General features: G+C 44.5%; 1 protein-coding gene across 4 annotated transcripts; it reads right to left on the reverse strand.

Moving 5' to 3' along the window:
- Positions 1-2,197: 2,197 nt before the first annotated feature.
- On the reverse strand, positions 2,198-17,961 carry fbxl4 (F-box and leucine-rich repeat protein 4). Of its 4 annotated transcripts, none has more exons than XM_035624246.2 (9): positions 17,686-17,961; positions 14,456-15,091; positions 11,650-11,977; positions 10,118-10,362; positions 9,648-9,861; positions 8,240-8,311; positions 7,078-7,202; positions 6,683-6,870; positions 2,198-5,806 (listed from the first exon to the last, which is right to left on the reverse strand). In XM_035624246.2, exons 2-9 carry the CDS (start codon positions 14,950-14,952, stop codon positions 5,643-5,645), a joined length of 1,833 nt encoding a protein of 610 aa, XP_035480139.1. In that variant the 5' UTR covers positions 14,953-15,091; positions 17,686-17,961; the 3' UTR covers positions 2,198-5,642. The 4 variants fall into 4 exon arrangements, with proteins under 4 accessions (XP_035480139.1, XP_035480054.1, XP_035479984.1 ...); XM_035624161.2 differs by lacking the exon at positions 17,686-17,961 and adding an exon at positions 16,713-16,875; XM_035624091.2 differs by lacking the exon at positions 17,686-17,961 and adding an exon at positions 16,304-16,641.
- Positions 17,962-23,529: the final 5,568 nt, after the last annotated feature.

Consider the following 23,529-nt stretch of genomic DNA (forward strand, 5'->3'; position numbering starts at 1 on the left):
GACAAATAAACAATAAAGACGTGCGACGCTCCTTTCAATCGCTCAGATGAACAGACTTGTCTCTTAAGTGCCTTTAAATGGTCTGAGTCAGAGTTGGCAGGAAATCTGCTTTCTCACTTCATGACACCAAGACGACCAAGGATGTTGTCGTCGTTCTGTTCCGTTGCTGGGGATCGAGACAGGAATAAAACTAGGTAAAACTAAGTATTACTGAAGTGGAGATTTCTAGATCAGTATATGAGGAAAAACTAATTTGGACAGAACAACCTTTAAGAGTTGTATTGTAATTGAAATCTAGTGAAGCAAAGTTTATTCAAATCGAAACCTAAATATGTATTGTGGACATTTCCTTAGTCTGAGAGAAGATATGAAGATTGGAAACACATTTCTGGAGGACGCATCCTTTACCTTCAATAACTTAAGTAACCTTTACGCAAAAGACTCGGCAGAGACTCAATGTAACGAGTGCTTTGTGAGATATCGGTTCCCTAATCTTTGAGACACACCAGCGCTGCGTCTGCAGCAGCGCGGAGCATCAGATGGTCGTGGTCCCGAAATTGCCTCGAATGTGGCGTCACTTGTTTACAGTAATTACAGCAAAGTATCGCGGCTCCGCAGTGTGTGCAAAAACGAAACGCGGTTATCCTGGCGGACTTAGACGTGGCGAAGGAAACATCCCGTCCCCCTGCTGCGTCAAAGAGCCACGTACGGATTGTGGTATTTAGATGGATTTAGCAAACCCGGCGCTGACATTCTCCGTATCCTTAGGAAAAGAACTAAAAACAAGGGAACAAAAACAACACGCAGCAGCAGCAGCAGCAGCAGCGGGGAAACTGACAAGAGATGTCTTCATTGTTGCGAGTCGACGCTGGGAAACTAGAGAAGGAACACCGAGCCACATAATGACGGGTGTCACAGCGAGGCCTCCCTCCGGCAGGTCTGAGGCCTGTCGAGTCCCGACCTGAGGAGCCCTCCGCAGACACGTCTCACCGATGAGAGGGCTATTACTGTACATGTCGGGGTGCGGCCATATTTGTCAAGGTATGTTCACGGCTTATGTGGTTTGTAGATAAACTGAGGGGGGGGGGAGAGAGAAGTTTACGGCGCCACAACCCGTCCCTTGTTTAGATTTTAACGTTGGATTTCATTATTCAGGAACAATATTTCCATCCGTACATATTCCCCGCTGCAGATCCATCAAGCTGTACTCTCTTGAAAGACAAATAAAAAGCTGAACTAATTGCTGTGGGGTCCCCCCCCCCCCCGATATATCAGCCTCACAGTAGCGTGACAGCAAGAAATCAAGGCATAGCGCAGAGCGGAAAGCCGCCATGAATCACGCTCGCATCCGTTCTACACGCTCGTGCGAGGCGGCGGCGGCAGCGGCGGCGGCGGCGCCGGTGTTGGCGGCTGAGGAATAATCATTGGGGAGGCAGTCCAAATTAATACTTCAGCCGAGGCCGCCTCGTTCTCCGTCATTAGGGCACATTACAGGGCCACAATATACATCATTAAACCAGGCATAAACAATTCATTAAAAGGCCGTTAAGAAGACAAACTAATGTCACTTCTCCCCGTGGTATTAATAAACTGTAAAATAGCAAGAGGGATACGGGCGTAAAGGATCATTCCACCACTACTATCCAGTCAGTCATCCTGACTAAAGGCTCCTCTAGCTGTTGTGGCTTCGGCACACGACCCCTCCTTGTTCTCCGTGTCACGCTCAGCGCGAGGCTACAGACGAGGCCTCGGCGTGACGCCGTAACACAATTCACCTTTTTGCTTCGACGGCGACAGTGCACTGGGCCACAGGAGCTGGGGAACGAGGGACAAGGGCATATTAGAAGGTTGTTACGCGTCTTGGTAGTATTGGAAGAAATGGGCTACTGGCACTACCATTTCCGGGTTCTACTTAGTACTGCGTCCGGTCCGGTTAACAACGGCGCCGACCGGTAGCAAAGTGTCCGCTGCAGACCTCCGCGCGGGAGGTGACGGAGATGAGGCACGTTTACCAGGTCGGGACTCCGAATGAAGCAGCGAGCAAACGCAGTCACGGTCAACAGGCCGGACAAGGACGAGCGGCATTCTTTTTCGACCCGGAAGTACGTCTCGAAGCCTAGTGCAATGTAGTCCATCGTGCGTCCGTGCAGGAATCGCGAGAGAAACCGGAGGCGCCACACAGCGACGGAGCCCCCTGCATTGGTCATCAGCCTTCTGTTTATTGAAAATCTGGTGGAGGAGAAACGCCCAGTTCCATCGTATCACGACAGACACCTTTTGTTTCTCACACAACAGCGGCTTTCACAGTCCAGCAGTTAAGGGGCATCAGTGCACGTACAACCACAAGTGACCACACATCCCAGACAGGGAGAAGAGAACATTGACAGGAAAACAAGTGTCGTCCCGGTCGCTCGAGGTCGCGAGCGAACACAACATAAAAAGTCATCATCTGAAAATACACTTGACGTGACTCCCTGGGGTTTTTCTGGGTGCGGGCCAGGCAGCCTCCACTGTCTGATTCCCACCCTCTGCACGTGGATGCACACATTAGCGTCGCGCCGTTGGCACACCCGTCGCATTTCAAACACAGCCGATGCTAAAGAAAGTCAAATTTCAACATAAATGCAATTTCTTTTCATGGGACAGTCCAGCATTGTAGGAGGTTTCCATTGAACCCGTTATTAGATTGGGAGACTGGTAGCGGTCGGATTTCAGGGGCATCCTGCACCACGACTGGCAGCACTTTAGCCTAGCTTAGCACAAAGGGGAAGGGAAACCACCAGCATCAGTCATTTCAGTCATGACGTAGCGTTCTTTGTACTGAGCCGAGCTAACGAGATCCCTCCGTCCTCTGGGCTAAACTAGGCGAGACCTGCAGAATGCAATGATCGGAAATCAGCGGGTATCATTCCTCTCATTTGACTTTGGTTAAGAAATGAAAAAAATAAAAACACCCACTGTATTTCCCAAAGATGAATAGCCTAAAACAGTTTTTTGTTGTTGTGTTTTTTTACATAAGGATAATGAATTTAAATAGCATTTTCATCACACAGGGATCATTAGAAATAAATAATGTTGGGGTTTTTTTTGCATATTAATTAAACATGGCTGATATACAACATATGGCATATAAACTGCTCAAATATAGGAGTAGTGTGACTAGTGACCAGGTTCCTGTGTATTACTTTGGTTGCGGGGCGTAAAAGCAAAGCACTTCACTACGATCTACACCACACCACATTCAGACTGGGAGTATAAGGCACAAATATTGACCAATAGCAAATGTGCTTGAAAGGAAACTTCAAGTCAAGTCCCCCCCCCCCTAAAAAAAAAGAAATGAAGCAAAAAAAATGAAACAATCAGGTACAGGAACACATTTTTTCCACAATCATACAATTACTGCAACCTAACAATGCAATTAACTATAATGTATCTGGTGTAATTAGAGTCTATAGAGATGTTGTGCTGGTTTGTGGAATAAAATATATGTTTTAAAAAGAAAAATAGAAAAATTAAAACCAGATGAAATTTATAACCCCTGAGTTTCAGGACAAATACTGAGATCACATATTTTGTCATTCTAACCTCACTCTCCTCAGCCTCATTCACAGAACTTCAGTTTAGTGGGCGAGCACATAAGTAGGTGGCGGTAGTCGAACAGCTCAATGTGAATAACCACAGGAAGAAAAACATGCAACATCGTTAAAGCACTGTGGCACCGGTGACGTTCAAACCTCATCACTCGGCGGCGGCGACATCCTAAAAAAAAAAACCCAGCGCCACAAGCTCCCTTAAAACTAAATGGCCAAAACAATTACTAACAAAATGACTGGCCTGTATGACCCTTAGAATACTGGATTATCAATCACTCCAAACACCATTAACATTGGTCAAGCCGACTTTAAGAAAAAACCTGACCTGACCTTTTGCTTTTAGAGATAAAGGGATTTAGAAGTATCTCACCAAGAACTCAACAATGAACACTCCATTTTAAATAAAGGGCAAAACATAAGTTACATCTGATGACTGTCTCTACAGATGTAAACCAGCAAGTCTCCAGTTCAGTTAAGCTCTTTTGATTCTTCATCAAGTTATAATTCCAGTATTTATATATTTATTTTTAACCTTGGACCATTTTTCCCACCTTTTTTGGGGTCTAAATGATTTACAGGGACACAATGTTTGGAATTGGTCCGATATTGAGTTAGAACTATATAACTAGCAAACGTAAAACTACTGCTATGCAATCCAACAGGTCATTTTGCAACTGACAAATTGTTCAGTGTGTCTGACAACGATACGAAAGTGATAGATCCTTGTTGTTCGTTGCATCCGACCTGTCTGGTTGACAGATTACTCCTGAAATAAACTGTCAACTGGTCGATAAGTCAACTCGGAGTAAATTCCTTCAAAACTTTAGATGATTTACTTGTTGTTTCGAGCGTTTGGGGGGTTTTCAACAAAGCAAAATGTCAAACAGTCACTGATTTCAGCTTCTTCCCAGAGAGGCTTAGCTGCTGTTCTCTGATTTCTACCACTGTGCATTCTATAGCTTTTGGTGTCGGGTTGTTCCAACTGTGACTTCTTGCTGGTTATTATTTCAAATGACTCCGTATGACAGCTGTTGATTTGATGCCTTGGGTGTGTGTGTCGTTTTTTTTTTCTGCGTCTGAATTTGCAGCATGTGTAAATTAAAACTAATTTTGTACCAGTTTGGTTTTTCGCAAGTTCTCACACGTTCCTGGGCGAAAACAACATGATGTTGGTGTCTCTCAGGCGCACACAGATAGTCGAACCTGCGGTGCTGTTGTTGTTTCACTTCAGCACGAGATTTAGTCAGGCCAGTTTGCGGCAACGTACAACCTGTGACACCTGCATTAAGGTTCCAGTTGGCACAATCCAAGCAGCACTGCAACTACTTTGTTCCAGCTCTTTAACGCTCATCAATATCTGTCAACACAAGCCGTATCAAGTATGAATCCTTAGAATCAAAATCAGACTGCCTTGATGTTGACAGACGCTCTCAGAACGACCCCTCGTTTATTAAGACAGCCCACGTTGGCAGCACATTCCGACAAAGCACTGACTCAAGGCCCTGATCTTGAAATATGTCACCAGCTAACATGAGATTTTGACCAAACCATTTTTTTTCTCCACAGCTTCCAATAAGGGATTTTTTTTGGTTTCCCATTTTCTTACACTCGTGTGACGTTCAGGAGAGGGTTGCTCACAATTGTTGGATTGTTTGTGTGTCTTGCACTCAGTAGGAAGGCATCTTTCATAGCTTTTTCTCTTGGCAATACATTAGTGGTGATTCATGTTCTGCGAAGATGCAGCATCTTTTAACTGCAGCGACTCTAATTTCAAGTGTTGAAAAAATTGACGACAAAAAAAAAAAGTTCTATAATCCTTTAACTAGCAGTCTGTAGTAGTTAAAGTCCAGGCTGTTCACTCACAGGACGTCCTCACCCAGTCCAACTCGTTCACAGACCACTGACAGATCTTGTCTGTGATACAGACGCAGGCGGGTTTTGCACATCTCCTCCAGTATCTGACCTGACTCCTGTTCACTCTGAGGCAGTGTTCGCTGGTGAGCACTCCCCCTGCTCTTACTTCCTCTGGACAGTGCCGGGGGGGGGGTTTCACTGAGTGAAACTCTTCTTGATGGCGACGTTGGGGAAGAGGCCGCAGAGCTCCTGGACGACCCGCATGTCTACCTGGGAGCAAAAGGAGACGTCCAGGAGGAGAAGCCGAGGACACGCCCGGAGGAGCTTCTTCAGGGAGGCAGCGCTCACCAAGCGCGTACCTGTCCGTTAAGAGGTGTCACGACAGGGATGAGAGAATTATATGTTACAAAAACGATCATAAGCAGAGAAATACAAGGCGGATAATAATGCAAGTAAATCTGCAAAACATGACGAGCCAATTTCTGAGTGAATTAGCACACACACACACACAACACAAACACACACACACACACACACACACACACACACACACACGCACACACACACACACACACACACACACACACACACACACACACACACACACACACACACACACACACACACACACACACACACACACACACAAGGGGCTATGTCGGCGTGCAGGGTTAATGTGCCACAGAAGTTAATGCTGTTGCAACTTTTTTTACTGAGCAATATTTGATTCATATCCATACCAAGCAGATTAGTCAGGTTACTGTTTGCAGTTAATTTGGGAGATTTTTGAAAATGTTTGCAAATATCGGATTGGATTCAAACACGCCCTTCAAAATTGAAAGTGATGATTCAATAATGACCAATGATAAATCATACCTGAATATTGTTTATCTGCAAAACTCCCATATTTCACAGCTTGATAATCAGTGAGATACGAATAGAAGGTTTGTGCGGATGTAATTAGAAAACTTAAATCAAAGGCAAAAGCAATAATTATTTTTCAGCTACATGAACAGATGTGTAAACAATGCAAAAAAATATGTCAATGATTGTTTGATGCAAACCCTTATTCATTGATTTAATGTTCGACAGGCTAGAAGTGTTGGCGTGATGCCATTATACATATGGTCATGTTTGAATATTTGTGAGCTGGTCATGACCATGATTAACAAATAATCAATAAGTAATAATAAATAACACATTTTTGTGAAGGGATTTTTCTCATCAGAGCTTACCCAGTATGTCCAGGTGCTGCAGTGAGGGGCAGCCAGTAGCCAGCTCCTCGACGTCCGCGTCGCAGACGGTGCGGTTAGCCGTGAGGAAGAGTTTGCGCAGGCGCGGCAGTCGGCGGGCAAGGTGTTGGAAGCATCCGGTGCTGCTCTGCAGCGTGGGACACCAGCCCAGGTCCAACTCCTCCAGCATCCTGAGCGACCACACACCACACAGGTCCACACATTCACTCCGTCAGTGAAATCAGATCTCAGGATCTGCGACATTTGACTAGTTTATCGTCATAATCCTCTACTGGTCTCGATGCAAAAAGGAATTCAACCATGTTTATTCCCCTCAGCGATGATAAGTAGAAGATGAACCCTCTTGAAAAGCACAAAAACACAATGGCCCTTCCTACCTGCAGCCAGAGACGAGCTCGGCCAGGCCTCGATCTGTCAGGTTTCTGCAGCGCCACAGGTCCAGTGAGCGGAGTGAGCGGCAGCGAGTGGCCAGCATGCTGGCCACAACGTCACAGTCATCAATCTGCAGGAGATTGATCATGGATTTACTATCTCTAAAGTAACTGCAGGGCAGTTGCCTGTTTGAAGCTTCATTGGGGGAACCTTTGGTGGAAAAACTTTACCCTGAGAATATGAAACTCTATCGCAGCCGCCCTCCAATGTTGCAGCTGATTCAGAGGATAGGATATTTCGATGTCTGTCTAGATAATATTATCAAGACGCAGAGGGAGATTATGTGACGTTTGCTTCAGCTACTATAGAAACCATAAGATATTGTCTCTGTGTGTTTCATACAGAAGGAATGAAGTAATGAGTGAGTCAGTATTTTCCTAAATGTCCGTCTTATGTATATTGCAGCGATGATAAAAACCTGAGTAGATGTATCGGTTGGTTTGAAGCACATAACCCTAAGCTCTAACAGAGAACATCATCTTCATCATCATTAAAAAAAAGAACAGAAATATCCTTTCAAGAAGTGATTTGTGTCTGCGGGAACGTTATTGTTCTTAGGTATCAGGTGATGCTGGCCACAGTTCATCCTTTCATCCAAAGATGAAAGCAAAGGAAATGCAATTTAGCCGCCAAAGAGCAGGCGTGGGCACCTTGAGCCACAGAAACAACATCTGATGAGGTGAGCAGTGGACGGATATTAAAATTTGGGCTGAAAGAGTTGCTGTCAATATGCATTTCTATTCTATTACTAATGATGACACTTTGGAAGGAAACTCGGCTGATGCCGCGGTGTGTGCTTGAGTTACTGAGTCATTTTGTCAGATAAAGACTGGCGGAGTGAGTCAGTTAACAATGTGAAAATGTCTCATTCGTCAATCTGATTAATGTATGATATTTAAAATATTCAGTAATTTAATGTCTAACCCTATCCCATAAACACTATGTACTGTGTACACTGTGCAGTGGTGGACAAGCTTAGCAGAATATCATTAAAGGAACACTGTTTTGGGGGAAATTCAAGAGATACGTCTAGTTTGACTCCTCTTTGAGAGTGTGTGTGTGTGTGTGTGTGTGTGTGTGTGTGTGTGTGTGTGTGTACATTCTCACCCTCACGCAGCTCCCTAGGTTGAGGTGTCTCAGCTCTATGCAGAAAGTCAGGATGTTTAGAATAGATGTTTGCTGGAGAAACAAGAAGAAAGAAAGTAAGAGAGCTACTTACTTATACTTTGGAAAAAGTTAAATTTATTTCATCTTTAATGTGGTTTTATTCGAGAGGCGGCAGCGTAGTGATCGAAAGCACTGACAAAAACACAGCTGACGACGACGGTCAAAACAGCTGGAGAAGAGGAAACCTCTCTTAAATAACTGCTATTGTACTGGAGCAACATCTTCAATAACAAACTAAACCCCTGAAATCGTATCTAAGTGTGAATCTGTTCAAATATATATAATAATATACATATAAATAATAGTAACAGGTCCAATCCTAAGTTCCTCCACCGTGATTCCCTGTCTGCTGCCTGGTAACACTTACTATATGTAAGGTAATTTAATATTGCACAACAGATTTCTTTTTCCCCCCCTCACAGTCAGCATAGCAAGGACAGAGACCTCTCCCGTGGAACTGCAGCTGGGATGGAGATACGGGAATACAACACTGCCAACACATGAACCTCAGTGGCAGCAGAAAGTGTCAGACATGAAAGGAAAGGCCTTGTGTGTGTGTGTGTGTGTGTGTGTGTGTGTGTGTGTGTGTGTGTGTGTGTTTGTGTGTGTGTGTGTGTGTGTGTGTACTCGAGACTCGTCGCTGGCATCTTTATAAATGCCTCTCTGCGGCGAGCTAGCCATTTAATTAGAACAGTGACAGGGTAATGACAGCTGAGATGTCAGCGCTTTAAAACAGACACACAGCTCGCTCTGTCTGCCCGCCCGGGTATAAACAACTCGCAGCATGTTGCCTGGCTCCACCGCAGAAACGCGACACTGGCTCCTCCTGCCCACAATGCCGCTCCGAAAGACGGCAAACACTGGAGAAACGCTGAGGTGTGTAACAGCAAAACACAAGACAGCTGGGTTTTTTTTACACGTCAGACAGGCTTGAACCTGAACACATGCAGTACGCGTCTTTAAGATCCCCTGAGCTCGGAGTTGACTCAGGTCATCTTAAAACTATAGATGGTATAGAAAATGGCAGAAGGCGACTCTTCTGGTAGGTTCTGAGAAAATGACTCTACTTACCTGATTTATAGCATCAGTTAACACTCTCTGAGAAGTTTATGGTCTCAATCGCTAGTTTCAAGTCTTTTTCAAAACAGCATGATGTTCATACCATGTCTTCATCACCTCTGTGTTTGTGTGTGTGTGTGTGTGTGTGTGTGTGTGTGTGTGTGTGTGTACAGTACAATCTAACAGCACAGGACCAGTGCCGTGTGGACTCCAGTTAAGCTCCGGAGATATCAGTTGACCTGCTGTATTCTGACAGGACAGTTGAAGACAATGTTTTGATTGTGCCCACCTCTATCTTGGTCCGGTAGAGCACCAGCCGGCGGAGGCGGGTTAGTTTCGAGATGTGCGTGAAGGCCTGCGGGTGCAGGCGGTCGCAGGAGGACAGGTTGAGCTCCTGCAGCTCTGAACAAGTCTGGGAGATGACCTCCAGACAGGCCTCATTCAGAAAGTGGCAGCACGACAGCTCCAGACAGACCAAGCTGAGACCACATGCCTTCAGGAAACTGGGGATGGAGATGGAGAAAAGTGAGCGGAAAAAACTATATAGAAACTAAATCAATCCCACATCAGTAACCTCATAGTCGTTCGCCCCCTCTTTCAGATAAGAAAGCCAGCATCCTTAGATTATTTTGTTAGGAGTTACAGAAGAATAATGTTTGCCTTGTCTCAGTATGTCCCTCTCAAAACAAATGCAACTGCTTTTAAGTATTTGCTAGTTTAACAAGGTCATTTTCACTCGTGGGCCACTGACAGTCTGACCTGCTGATGCCGGGCAGGGTGAGCGCTCCGCGGTTGCCCGTCCAGGACAGGTTGAGCCTCTGGAGGAGTGTGCAGCGACTCTGCAGGTGTCCCAGGGAGGCGTCACTCAGCCGGGCCCAATAGGGCTGCAGACTCAGCTGGGTGTACTGCAGCGGGTCACAGCAGTGATGGTGAAGCAGCTTACAGCTCTGGGCCAGACGGCAGAGGTCTGGCAGGGTCAGGTGGCTCAGTATCAGCTGGATGAGCTGCAGAAGGAAGATGGGGAGAAGGGTTAGGGGAGGAGAGGAGAGGAGAAAAGGAAAGGGTAGGATTTGGGGGAGAAGGGGGGGAGAAGGGCAACCAAAAAGAAAGAAGAGAGACAAAAGGTGTGACTGCAGGAGAGCTTTGCAAAGCACAACACAGAACACAAAAGAGTTGCGGGACCTTGTGGGGAATAGAAAACAACACAGAGTAGAGTCCAGAATGTTAATTGTGCCCCCTCTGGCAGGCAAATCCAAAAAGTGGTTATCTGGGACACAAAGCACTGATAGCACGATCGGTGGCGAGGTGAGCCAGCGTGTTTTGCAGTTTGTTTGTGTGTCTCTCAAAGAGAAAGAATGACTGTGCTTGTGTGCGCGCGCGTGCACGCGTGTCGCAGTTTATTAACAATACACAGTGTTCGAGCACGTATCAGCTGACAGATAATGGCCATATTGTGTTTCCGAGACAAACACACAACGGTTGCGAAGACTGCCGTTAATGGCAGCGGTTTGGAGAGGAGATAAGAGGAGGAATATGAAGAGCACTGACGATGTTGTGGAGCTGCTCGCCTCAGACGACACGATGCGTCTGAATCGTCTGAATGGCATGAAAATGACTCTGGTGTCCGCGGGCGACCGCGGGATCAAGTGTCACAAAGGGTCCGGGTCGCAATGTTCACGTGTCAGTGTGAAGTACTGTTTAACGGATGTATGTACAAGGTATGATCCTAATCTGCTGTTTGCAATTTATACAGATGATTTATAGAATCTTAATCATCTTACTCAGTATTAAGATTCATTTAATCAGTTTGGGCTGATCCATACGAAGATCAGACTTCGTCGTTCCTGTTTTTCTTTTCATCTCGACTACTCGTCAGAAAGTCCAATGACGCGAGTTTCAGTGGCGATGTTGCTGTCATCACTGAAGGCGTCTCTTTTCTACACACAGTCAGAGAAAGTCACAGCTGGCGTCTAGGTCATGAGTTCAGTTATGAAATCATAGCGCAGCACAAAGTGTCTCTCCTGCCGGGCGGCTGACAGCGCTGTCAGCTGGACACAGGAGCTGAGGGTTAGTCCTCTGGTTCGGTCAAGTACCCAGAAACTTTGAGATTACTATTACTCGGGGTACTGAGGTGGCACCTTCCTACTTTGAGTTAGAGTTTGAATTAGAATTGTTTCAAAAGTATCCCTTTTTGCGTATTTATGTGGCAATCAGAATTTACAGCATCAGAGCGACACATTCAGGTGTCTGTTCTTTTATCCAGTGAACACATCCATCTGATCTGTGATTACCTCATAGGGCAGCTTGTCAAAGTAGCCGTTTCCCTGCTTGCCGTCGCCTCCTTGCCTGAACGGACCGCCCAGGTCGGACAGCTCCTCCTCGCTGTCGCTCAGGTCGCTGATGTCGATGACGGGCATCTTGTAGAGGGCCAGCATGGGCCTCTCTTTCACCCCGCGGAGGATCACGGCGTCCAGCTCGGTGTAGTAGTCCAGCAGGGAGCTGTTGACCTCCAGACGCAGCAGGTTGGTGGGGAAGTTGATGTGCTTGATGTTCGGGGAGAACTGGCGCGCCTGCGGCGTCAGCATCTTGGTGGGCTCCCCTGACCACAGCACCTCCCACCTGGTCAAGGAGAAAATATACACAACAGTTGTAACGTAGAGATAGACTAAATTTTTGGGTTCACCAGTCTACCTGTACAATTCATCAAACCAAGTCATCTTTATAATTCAACAGTGGCACTAAAACACTTCATATTACAGCTGACAACTCCACTAACCCATCAGGACAACATCCACCGGGCTTCTGTCTCACACTGTTCATTAGCTGGTGGCTCTGCGTTTCTAAGCCTGTTATGTATGTTTCATGTACTGAAACCACAACACGGTGACCTCTATAAAATAAAAAGGAGGTATTGATGGATAATACGATTGCTGGTTTGACAAACGCCCGCAGAGATGGACTGTAGCTCCCTCCTGCTGCTGCCTGCACTGCCGGCTTCCAGGAGACATACAGTATGCCGTTTACATGAGGACAGATAAACAGATTTTTTTTATTTTTTCAGAGTTTTTATTTGTGGCAATTTTTTACAAATGGTAATGGATGCATGATATTCATTCATTCACTCTTTTAAGGAGGCAAATTGCTACATTGTAGGGACAGGTTTTTGCGAGTGAGTCTGAAAACTGAATCTCCACCTCAGGAATTATTCTCTGCCGACACAGAACCCCCCCCCCCCCCAAAAAAAAGTGGAGTTCATCATAATCATATTACAAATATTTTAGTATATGCCCCAAAGAGAGAGTGAGAGAAAATGAGGGAAATGTAACTAATTAAAGATCGGAATACTTTTTGATTTGGTCACTGACCAGCAGGAAACTGGTGTTTTGCCGATGGCCAGGTTCACATGTGATGGCAACATGATGAGGTTTCACACAAACATCTATCTGCACACATTCTGGTATTTTACCCGCAGCACTGTACGCGGTCATCACAGGCTAAATTCAAAATGTATTCATAAAATATCCCTTTATCTACCCTCAAATAAACCTTTGAAGCTTTTAAATGTGAAATATGAGGTTAGGTTGATAGTAACAAAACAGCAGGCTCTCTTGCCTATCATCAATGTCCCCTTGAGCATGAGTTATACATTTTCTTGAACAAAGTTACGCCAGAGTACCTTCTAAATGCCACCTTTAATAGCTGATTTTAGTGCTCTGTTGGTGGTTTGTTGTTCTACCTGTATCAATGCACGGTTTCTCAAACTGTTAGGACAGAAGTTTTAAGGATTACATTTGCACCTTTTGGTTTTATTGTTGGGAAGGCAGAAGCATTAGTGCCACTCTGATTGGATGCTGTGGAGCTATGAAACAAGTTCCATATGTAGTAATGAACACTCATTCACTAATATGTCCCTATGTTTTTCTTCTTCTTAAATTTGTTCATAAGGTACTAAGAAAGTCTGTGTCAGACTAATGACCTGTTCTTAAACCGCAACTGTGTCCTTACAATAGACCAATCGTGTTGTCATGCATGTACCAGTTGCTCTGAATTTGCATAGATGATCCCCATACAAGGGTCTGTGCCTGCAGGCCTGTGGGCACGCACACAGAAATAGTAGTTCTAAATGTGGAGGCACTTCTACAGGAAGTGATGAGAAAACGACCTGTTAAATTCAGTGGATGTGAAATTAGATCCATGAGAGTCTATTATAAGTTCATTTAATGCTTAGTCGAGAAAAATAATAATAGTAATAATAATAATAATATTATATATATATATATATATATATATATATATGTATATATATATACTTCCGAACACAGACAATGACCACTGGAGGGGGAAAAGGCTTATCTGAGCTGGACCAGCATGTTGTCAGGGCGGTTATTGTGCAGACAGCTCTCTCGGCTGTGCCATCAGGGATAATTTGATCACTGGAAGATGCGTTTCCCTCCTCTGGGCCACGATCTGCAACATCTCAAAGCAGCTTAATATGCCTTTGTGCGAGTGGGTCTAGTGTGAGGAAACGGGTCTACGTTGGGCGTACAAATAGTGTGACGAATCGCTTATCATTGGATGGGACGATTCCCGTTCATAATAATAGAAGTGAGTGGAGTGTTTATTAATTCGAAAGGCCACAAAACCAAAAAAATTTAAATAATAATTTAAGGAAATGCCCAAACCAGCATAATAATTTGTGTTCATTAGTGGGAAGGGATTCTATTCTTACCTAAGGACAAATCCCAAATAAAACTGTGGCTTTTGAGAAAAATAATTCTTCTTAAGAGCGGTTGGTGAATGAGGCCCAGTATTATTGTAGCACCTTCATAGCTAATATAACCAGGTGTTTTACCAAAACTGGCAAGTCATATAGAAAATCAAATATGCTAAACAATACAAATGGCAGGCATCAATCTGTGTGAGGTATAATGTATGAAGTAAACCCCAATAAAAATGTCATATGAGATAAATGATATAGAGGCCTGGCATATTCAAAACTATACTTGCTGGCACTGCATGTTTTTTTGTTGTTGTATTATCCTCTAATCTAAAATATTTGTCTGATGATGGTTGTCCACAACAGATAGCTGTTGTTACCTGACATCAGTAGGTGGATTCTGGGAGAAGGGGTTGTGAGAGCAGGCCAGGATCTGGACGATGGCTCCGGGGTAATAAGTCTCAAGCACCTCCACTGCTGTAGGATAGACGGGCTCCTCGAAGCCCAGCTCAATATAATCCTGGCTGTGGAAGCTTTTAGGGGTGCAGCGGAAAGGTGGTGGAGTACTGGCACACTGTTCCCACCACTTGCCGTAAGCTCTGAATACAGCCGTCTGGGTGAAGTCCCCCGAGCTGGGGTACACGTTGGGCACCCCGGCCAGGTTCCACATGGTGTACGACATGCTATTTTCACTGCCATAGTGGGAGCTGAAGTCCAGGACTTCCTTCGCATACTGCTCCACCTCCACGCTGACCGGCAGCACCGCGCGCTGGCCCGACTCCACGGCACGTCGGCTGGTCAGGGCCTCGCCTCGAGTCCCACTCCTGGAGCGTCGCCGCAGACAGATATAGTAAAACATGCTCAAGAGGGTTAACATAGGGAACTCTGGAGCTGACAGGGGGCAAGGGGAGAAACGGAGGCCAGGGGGAGGACGGGCCTCCAGCTGGCGGAAGCACACTGGCTCAGGGGCTGGGGATGTGCAGCGTGCAGGCTAGGGGCCCGGCCGCATGCATGACCTGTGGGTTAGGCAGAGACAAACATGGACAAGAGTGAGAACAGACAGTAGGTCTGAGACAGCACAGGATACAACTCCTGATATGAATTAGAAAAGTTATGAATGTATATGTCTACTCTTATAAAAAAGAAAGAATAACATTGAAGGAATGCATTCATGTTTGAAAAGAACAGATATTAACAGATGCGTGTCTACTTTGAGCACTTGACAGGAGAGGAGAACATTTAGTCTTCATCCACACTCGTGTGTTTTAGTTTTAGATGGAGGAAGAAAACCTCGCTGGGTGTGAGGCGTATTAAAGAAGAAGTGAAGCCTCCGGTCGCCAGTATGATGATGTTTACTATTGACTGACTTATCAAACATAATGGGACTCGTGGTGACACATCCTATGTACAGTTGTGTATGGACAGTTGTTATATGTGGGTAGGTTTGCAGGCAGCAGGAGTTCACACACAACACACTGTTGATCAGGTCAAACTGAAAAGTCAAAAACACATGTTAACATCCCCAAAACCATGAAAAGTCTCGAGCCTGCAAAACTCCTTCCTGTGACGAGCCGGCACCTGAACATCTGGGTATGACACCCCCACTTTTTTTAACACGCTAAACTTAATTTAGGCTCAACCTATGATTGAATGAAATTTAGAAGAAGAAAAAAAGAGTGGGGGGGTAAGTAGCAAAATTGCCTTAGCTTTTTTTTTTTTTTAAATGCTACTGAGCGATGCTATGCCTTTTAGCATCTGCTAAAAAAAATGCAATCTCTCTTTCTCTCACTCTGAATTAACGATTTACTGGTGAGAATTGAAGCTAAATCATGCTAAAAAAAAACAACAACAACTTTAGCTAGCTTCACACGGAAAGTACCAGTGTTTTACAACATTAGCATCACATCAACACAACAAGCGACGTGTCGAGAAACTGCTGCTTCCCGCTGACGACCACGACTCGACAACACTACTGACGAGACTCGACTGGTGAAGAAACATTGGCCAGAGAGCAGGAGGAAGAGGAGGAAGAGGAAGAGGAGGAGGAGGAAGAGGAGGAGGCGGCTGCTGCCCCCGACGTATGTTGTTGTTTACGTCGAATAGCTGCAGTTGGGCTAGCCACCGTTAGCTAGCTTAGCCTAGCTGTCAAAAACACAACAGTTAGTTGGCGTAGCTCTCTTCGGACAACGTAGCAGTCAAAGGAGGACGAGACAAAAAGTTTCATTTACAGTTGGTGCAGATCGACGTGTCCATTCATGCGGAGCGATCTCATTGTTCCTCTCGCTACGAGGACATTTCAAGCAGCGAACCTTTAATTCCTGCCCTTCTTGCCTCGTGATGCCTTCGAGGACAGTCGGAGCGTTTTAAACGCCTATCGGGCGGACGCTTTAAATCAACTTTATTAATCCGGAAGTAATCCGGGGAATATTACGTTTCTAAAAATTTTGCATTTTTTGAGGGCACGATGTTAAGAATATAACGTACACAGTTGTTAAGGTCTTAGTCAACAAATGAGTAAAAGGGTGAAACGTTCAGTAGAATTCCACATGAAACCTAGTTGCCCCACTGCTGTACAAAACGGGTGGATATGTTGGATATCAAACGACTACAACAAAAGACAAACAGTTGACTTCTCACCTCAGACATTGTTTCGTTAAAAAATTGTATCTGGGGTTTTAAGATATATCCGAAGTTGGAAATATTTCCGTAGGAACATTAAAAGCACCATCAGTTCCGCACAACAAATGATCAACATCCGGTCGGTGTCGGTCTGAAGAGGGGGCGGGGCAACACAGACGTCTGTGTATACATGGTAGCAGTTCTCAGACTACAACAATAATAATAATAATAATAATAATAATATTTATAATTTTACTTATATAGCACCTTTTAGAAGCAGCTTCACAAAGTGCTTTCACAAAAACATACAAAATCACAGACAATTCAAATCAGCATTCCAACAATAATACGGTTTTCAGGTCACATATCTGTATAACAAAAAGATTTTTTTTTTAGTGACTTACAAGATAACTGCATGTAGGATAACTCTTTCAGAATTGGATACTCGAAAAGGACATTCACTCACCCAAATTGGAATTTCAAGTTATTGAATTTGGAGTGATTATGCAGGACAAAATAAAAAAGAAATGATGTATAATTGTCTGATCTTAATGGCCAAACAATTTATCCACAGATGTAGATTTACTGGTTCTAAATCTTTAGATAGAAACTTAATTTAATTAAATGAAATGCTTTTTTTTCTTTTTTCTGTATGCATGTATGCGAAAATTCTCTATTTTTTTATATTTGCTCAGTCGTTTTGTACTACAATCTTAAGTGAAAAGATTGTATAGGCCTGTTTTGAAAGATTTGGGGAAAAAAACTGCAGGTAGGATATTTTTTCTTGGTTGAATCTGTGAAAATAATTTTTCCCCGTCCCCAAAAATATTCAATGCTATTCATTGAAAGCAAATGGTCAGTGGTCCGGCAGTTTTTTGTTGTTGTTTGTTAGATTTTTCTTTTCCCAGCGCACAGGTTTAGAAATGAGTGAGGTTTTGCAGGATCCACAGCAGAGTCTGGTTCTCTGGTGGCTCCTCACTCATATTTTCACCATTCAGGACTGAAGCAGTGAGTGGAGGTTCAGCAGCAGCAGGGGTCAGAGGGAGTGGAGGAGCAGGTTCCACAGCAGTCTGGTTCTGCTCCTTGGTTTTCCATCAGGATGTGGTTCAAGCCATTCTGGGCAGGGACATTGACAAGAGTTTCAGTGCTGGTGGACAGAGTTGGTGGACGAGTCGTGACAGCAGAGTCTGTAATTGGTTGTCATCAGGCTCCTCATTCAGATCTTCCGCAGGACTGGTTTTGGCCTCTGTAGTAAAATCCTTTCTGGTGTTCAGGTTAGGTCACATTTTGACCTGGCATCTGCACAGATGAATCATGAATGACTTGTCCATTCGCTCTGTCTCTGCAGTGCCTCGTGGCTCTGTTGTCGAAAAACCAAGAGAGACAAGCGTCTACAAAGGCCCACGGGCAACCAATCACAGGAAAGCAGGAAATGCAAACTCGTGAATCTTAAAAACTTGACATTTGAGTCACATCTTCACAAATACATAACATTTTAAACATATGGAGGTCAGATGGAGATGGGAAGTTTTGGGTGAAACAGCGTGTAGGTGAGGGATTGTTCAGCCTTGGCTGAGGTCTGTGCCCTGTGAGTGTTTGTTTTTCTAATATTTAATGGTTCTTGAATGTTGGATGAGTTGGTTTTTTTCATCACTTTGTCTTGAATGATCTCTCCGAAACAGACTCATGCAGCTACGATAGAAACACAGCAACAAATCAGAGGAACACCACCCTTCACAAAACACACACACACACACACACACACACACACACACACAGTACGCGGCCAGATTTAGAGTTAACAAGACGGGATGATGTGAATAGGTGGCTAGTGGGCATGCTCCGTGATTGACAGGCCGGGCCGCTGTCAGCTCATCCAGGCAGGCATCAGCGAGCAGCAGTCCTGCTACTGTCAGAGCTCTGTTCTGGTCCACTGTGCCACACATAGGCCAGGCACACACAAATGCAAATGGGGATGGACACACACACGCACACACACACACACACACATAAGCAAATACATGTGTACGTACACACGCACACACACTTTATTTGATCTGGTGTCACTCTCTCACACACTTTGTCCCATGCTATGCCCCAGCTGTCAAAAGCCAGTTAAATAACAAGCCTGCTGCTCTTCTTTCCTTCCCTTTTTGCATAGAGACAAGAGAAATTGGTAATTGCTTGTAAGGAACAGTATGTGTTTGACTTTCTCTCAGCTGGAGCATGTTCAGCCTGAACCACATGAGAACATTTCATACGTGCCCGTCCGTCTCTGATTAGATTGAGGCAGTGATAGGCTGCCTTGCACTATGCAGTAGCTCACCTCCTATTCAATGCTCTTACTCTTACGGCAGGCCATTTGTGTGGTACTGTCTTACTTTATGCACTGTGGGACTGAGCCTACACCGAGGTGTTGTAGAAGCTTGTGATTTATGAATGGATTTTTTCTTTTTCACAGTACAGCATAATTTACCTCAGACCGGTCTGTGGTCAGCGCCATTACAAACAAAGTATGTAGGTAGGTACATTTGGTATTCACATACGTTTAAATGTATCCAACATGTTTTTATAGATTTAGGCATGTCTGTATGGACAATTAAAACAAGGGATATGATATGATATGATTGACATCAGTGAGCCGAGTTGGCACATGTGGGTCAGGTAAAAATGTACTCAGAGGTGTTAATCAGTGCAAACTTGAAAGTGCAACAGTGAATAAGTAAAGGATGGGAATAAAGATACACGTTGCAGTGTTGCTGTTAAAATGATCTCAAACGAAGTATACGGTAGGAAACGCACTGCATTGTAATATTTATTCTACACACTCTACAGCCGCGCTGATCATGCTTTACCACGATCACTTTCATAGTGAAATATGTCCACATGCTAATATTTGCTAATTAGCATTATACACAAAGTACAGCTGTGGCTGACAGGGGTGGCGCTAGCTCAGCCTGTATTTGCTCACAAACTACTGGATTCTTAAGGACACTAAACACCGAATGATCATTAATAGTGGTCGAGACATTTCACTTTAAACCAGAAATGTTAGCCTCGTGGTGGTGCTAGTTGAAAAGTCAAGGGATCACCAATTTGATGAGGATTGCATTCCCTAGGGGACCATAAATTTCTGCACTCAATTTCAGAGCAAAACATCCAATAATTGTTAAGATGTTTTAACCTGGACCAAGATTTGATGATGAAATAATGTGAATATCAAACCGAAACTGACACTAGACTTGAATGTAACATGTAAATTGCCACGCAGATAAGCTGGTGGAAAAAAATTAAAGCCACAGTGTGTAATTTGTGGGCGGCATCTGGTGGTCAAGTTGCAAACCGCAACCAACTGGGCACCCAATCCCCCGTCCTCCCTTCCGGAGCGTTCAGGACCTGAGAGAGTACGCAGCCATGCACATTGTCCTCTTCGCCAAAAGATGATTTAAAAAATTTCAAATGAATTTCATTTCGTATGTAAAAAAAACATGATGGCGACAGTCGAAACAAACCACTTGTGATATCACAGTGACGTTGCCATCAAAGGCAACCTTTGATCCATTGAAGTTAACATATTTATAGAGGACCACAGGATGAAGCCATCTTGCTCTATTGTACTGCTTGTTTCTGTTTAACTTACAGAGATGGATGTTTCCACCAAGTCAGACAAAGAGGAAACCATTTTGTATAGTTTGCCCTGTGCATCATTTGGGTATGTCATGGTGAAGACACTGGGTGTCGGGGGATTTGGTGCAGTGCACAAGTGCGTCGCACTAGACACCAAAGAGCTCGTTGCCCTGAAGATTGTAAAGAAAGAATATGCTCAGTATGGTAAAAGAGAAGTGCGCTTTCTTGAAAGACTCAGGAAGCTCGACCCACACAAGAACAACTTGGTCTTGTTTAACAGGCATCTTTTGCACAATGAAACTTTTATGCTGGAATTTGAAATGCTGAACATGACTATTGATGATTTAATCATGAGTTGCGCCAGGCCGCTGCATCTGTCGGAGATCCAAGTGATCACGCAGCAGATGCTGGTGGCTCTAAATGCTCTCAGGAGCAGAAGAATAGTACACGCGGACATCAAGCCAGACAACATAATGCTGGTTAATCATAAGTTGCAGCCCCTAAAGGTGAAGCTGATCGATTTTGGTATGGCTCATACTGTTGCCGAACTGAGCCTTGGGGACAAGATTCAGTACCTTTCGTACCGGGCCCCTGAAGTCTTGCTGGGCCTCCATCTAAATGAGGCTATAGACATGTGGGCTCTTGGATGTGTCATGGCCGACATGCTTCTCGGCACAGACTTGTTTACACCTTCGTGCGAATTTGACAGAGTAAAAGATATGGTGCAGATGCAGGGTCAGCCCGATGATCGCTTGCTGGATTCTGGAATTTATACCATATTCCATTTCTGCAAACACAATGACTCCCCTTGCCCTTCATGGAAGCTGCACACAGCGTGCAAACGTTGCAGGAATAGAGGACTTGTAACAACGGTCACATGCAAGTTCACCAGTCTTGATGACATTGTGAAGACTCGGCCAAACACTACTGAGAATGTGGACACGCAGGCCTTTTTAAGCCTCCTCAAACAGATGATGGAAATAGATCCAGAGAAAAGAATAATCCCCAGCAAAGCCCTTTTGCATCCTTTTATTTCCATGAAAGACTTCCCAAGTGAATCGAACTACAACCCTGATTTGTCATCAGCCTGTTTGACTACACAAAGACTGAGCAGATCGTCCACTGATAACGTGGACGACTCGCTCGCAACTCATTACAAAAGTGCTGCTTGCCCCAAAGATGAATACCGACTGGAAGACTCAGTAGTTGAATTCAAGCCCAAAGCAGCCGTCATTGGAAGTCTAAAAAAAGTATTCAATACGAGCTCGGATGATTCACTTTCAGTTGATGAACAAACCAAGAAACCACCACCCAGAACTCGTTCGTATGGAACCAACACCACTGGTAAATATAATGGATCCTCTGCTGGCAATGAAAACACACCACCAGGGAAAGCTAGCTTCGATGACCACACGCCTGCAGAGACTCAACCTGTCCTTGTGTGTCATTCCGATGATGCTGACGGCGGCGAGACTCGCACAGATGAACGCTCCGCACCTTTTGTTGAAATCAAAACCCGAAAGAGGCATTTCAGGAGATATCGGCTGTTGTTCTCACGGCTGTTCAAGTCTCTAAGTTGTAGCGGAGCAGGTATTGACTGATTGAAGACAATTACCGCTCGACTGAAGAAGGCACTGGCAGCACAGTGGTTAGCTGTCGCCCCACACAGTAAGATCGCGCTGGATTAAACCAGTCTGCTCGCCTTGGACTTGGTGGTATTAACATTTCTAAAACAGAACTTAAAAAAGTGATAAAGTAATTATGTGATGGCTCAACTTGAGCCAGAGTCAAGTGACAGCATGTCACCTCAATGTGACCTCAAAAGGTTTTCAATGGGAAACAGCTGGAAGTGGCCAACCAGAAGTTCATCCAGGAGCAAAATGCGACTCCTGTTATAGATATATATATATTTATATACGACAGTACCACTTTTCAAGTATACAACTTGTGTACCTGAAAAATTAATCAATTCGGTACCGGTACCTAGAATTTGGTATCTGTACCCAGTGGTACCTTTTTGCAGTACTCAGCTCTCTGTATTATAATAAATGTATTATGTGAAAGCAAATGTGTGACATAAATTATTTGTAAATAAATACATTTTATTAAAAAAAAAGTACTTTGCGCCTTGGTCACAGTCTTCCATTGTCTGTGATGTTGTCACCAAGTTTTTATATTGTTTGATCCGATTATGTAATACAATAATGAAACTCTTTGTAGCAAAGTGGAAATCTCTTTTGACCACGTCATTTTAGATATTTATCAAACTGCAACTTTAAACATGGGGGTATCTCGGGACCTGTTTGACATCTCGATCTCATAATTGTCACATCCCTTGGAGCTCTGGATCAGCCACTGTCCACGGTGCAATAGACACAATAGCAGGAAACAAAAGGCAGAGGCGGGCCTAGAATTAAAAGTAGGTATTTACTGAGCCATGTGTCAAAGTCCAGTAGAAAGTCCACTGCAAAACCTAGTTATCCCCAAACCAGCCAAAAGTGCAAAATCAGAGAGTTTAACGATTGGCAGGCAACAACAAAACAGTTATTAAAGAAGTGGTTAGCCGATAACAGAGGAGCTCTAGCCCAACTACTGGACGCAGACAAACAAAACACAATCAAGCCGCTCACGAGGAAATAAAAGTGAAATCCTATTCCGCAGGAAGAGTGGGCGAAAAGAAGAGTTCGCACGTGAAACCTGGTTGTTGGACTAATGATCTCCCTCAGTGTCGCTGACCACTGACTTTCCGTTTCCGAGCGCCGATAACGACGCTCGACGGAACATTTTCGAACATTTCCGACCGGATGCAGAACTTGTGATGACAGCATCTACGAATACAATTACCGCTGCGAGAGAAAAAAAGCCAGTCGGAGATAGTGGAGAGAGGCTGTCATCTGCCTTTGTTTTCCAATCCGTGTCCTCCAACTGAACTTCACGAACCGACAGTGTAATTGGTTTCAGGGATTCGGGTGTGAAGTGGAGTCGCGACCTTGATCTTTCTCCCTGATAGAGTGTTTTTTTGTTTTTTTTCCCCGCCCCCACCAGCTACACATGCAAATATGCAGAGTGTGGTGTGTGTTCCGGAATTGAAAGGGAGGTAAACAGATACAGAATGTCTCATTTTATTGTGTGTTTAGTGGCTGATTAGGGGCCCTAATTAAATGCGGCGCTTGCGAGTTCAGAGGCAAACAGAGGAGACACTGACCCC

This window comes from Scophthalmus maximus, chromosome 1, assembly GCF_022379125.1.
Source record: "Scophthalmus maximus strain ysfricsl-2021 chromosome 1, ASM2237912v1, whole genome shotgun sequence".
Lineage (NCBI taxonomy): Eukaryota > Metazoa > Chordata > Actinopteri > Pleuronectiformes > Scophthalmidae > Scophthalmus > Scophthalmus maximus.

Excerpts from the sequence above, each read along its gene's own strand:
- fbxl4 (XM_035624246.2), bottom strand. The coding sequence starts at position 14,952 with ATGTTAACCCTCTTGAGCATGTTTTACTATATCTGTCTGCGGCGACGC. Across the intron at positions 11,978-14,455 it reads AATCCACCTACTGATGTCAG|GTGGGAGGTGCTGTGGTCAG; the intron begins GTAACAACAGCT and ends CTCCTTGACCAG. Across the intron at positions 10,363-11,649 it reads TTGACAAGCTGCCCTATGAG|CTCATCCAGCTGATACTGAG; the intron begins GTAATCACAGAT and ends TTCCTTCTGCAG.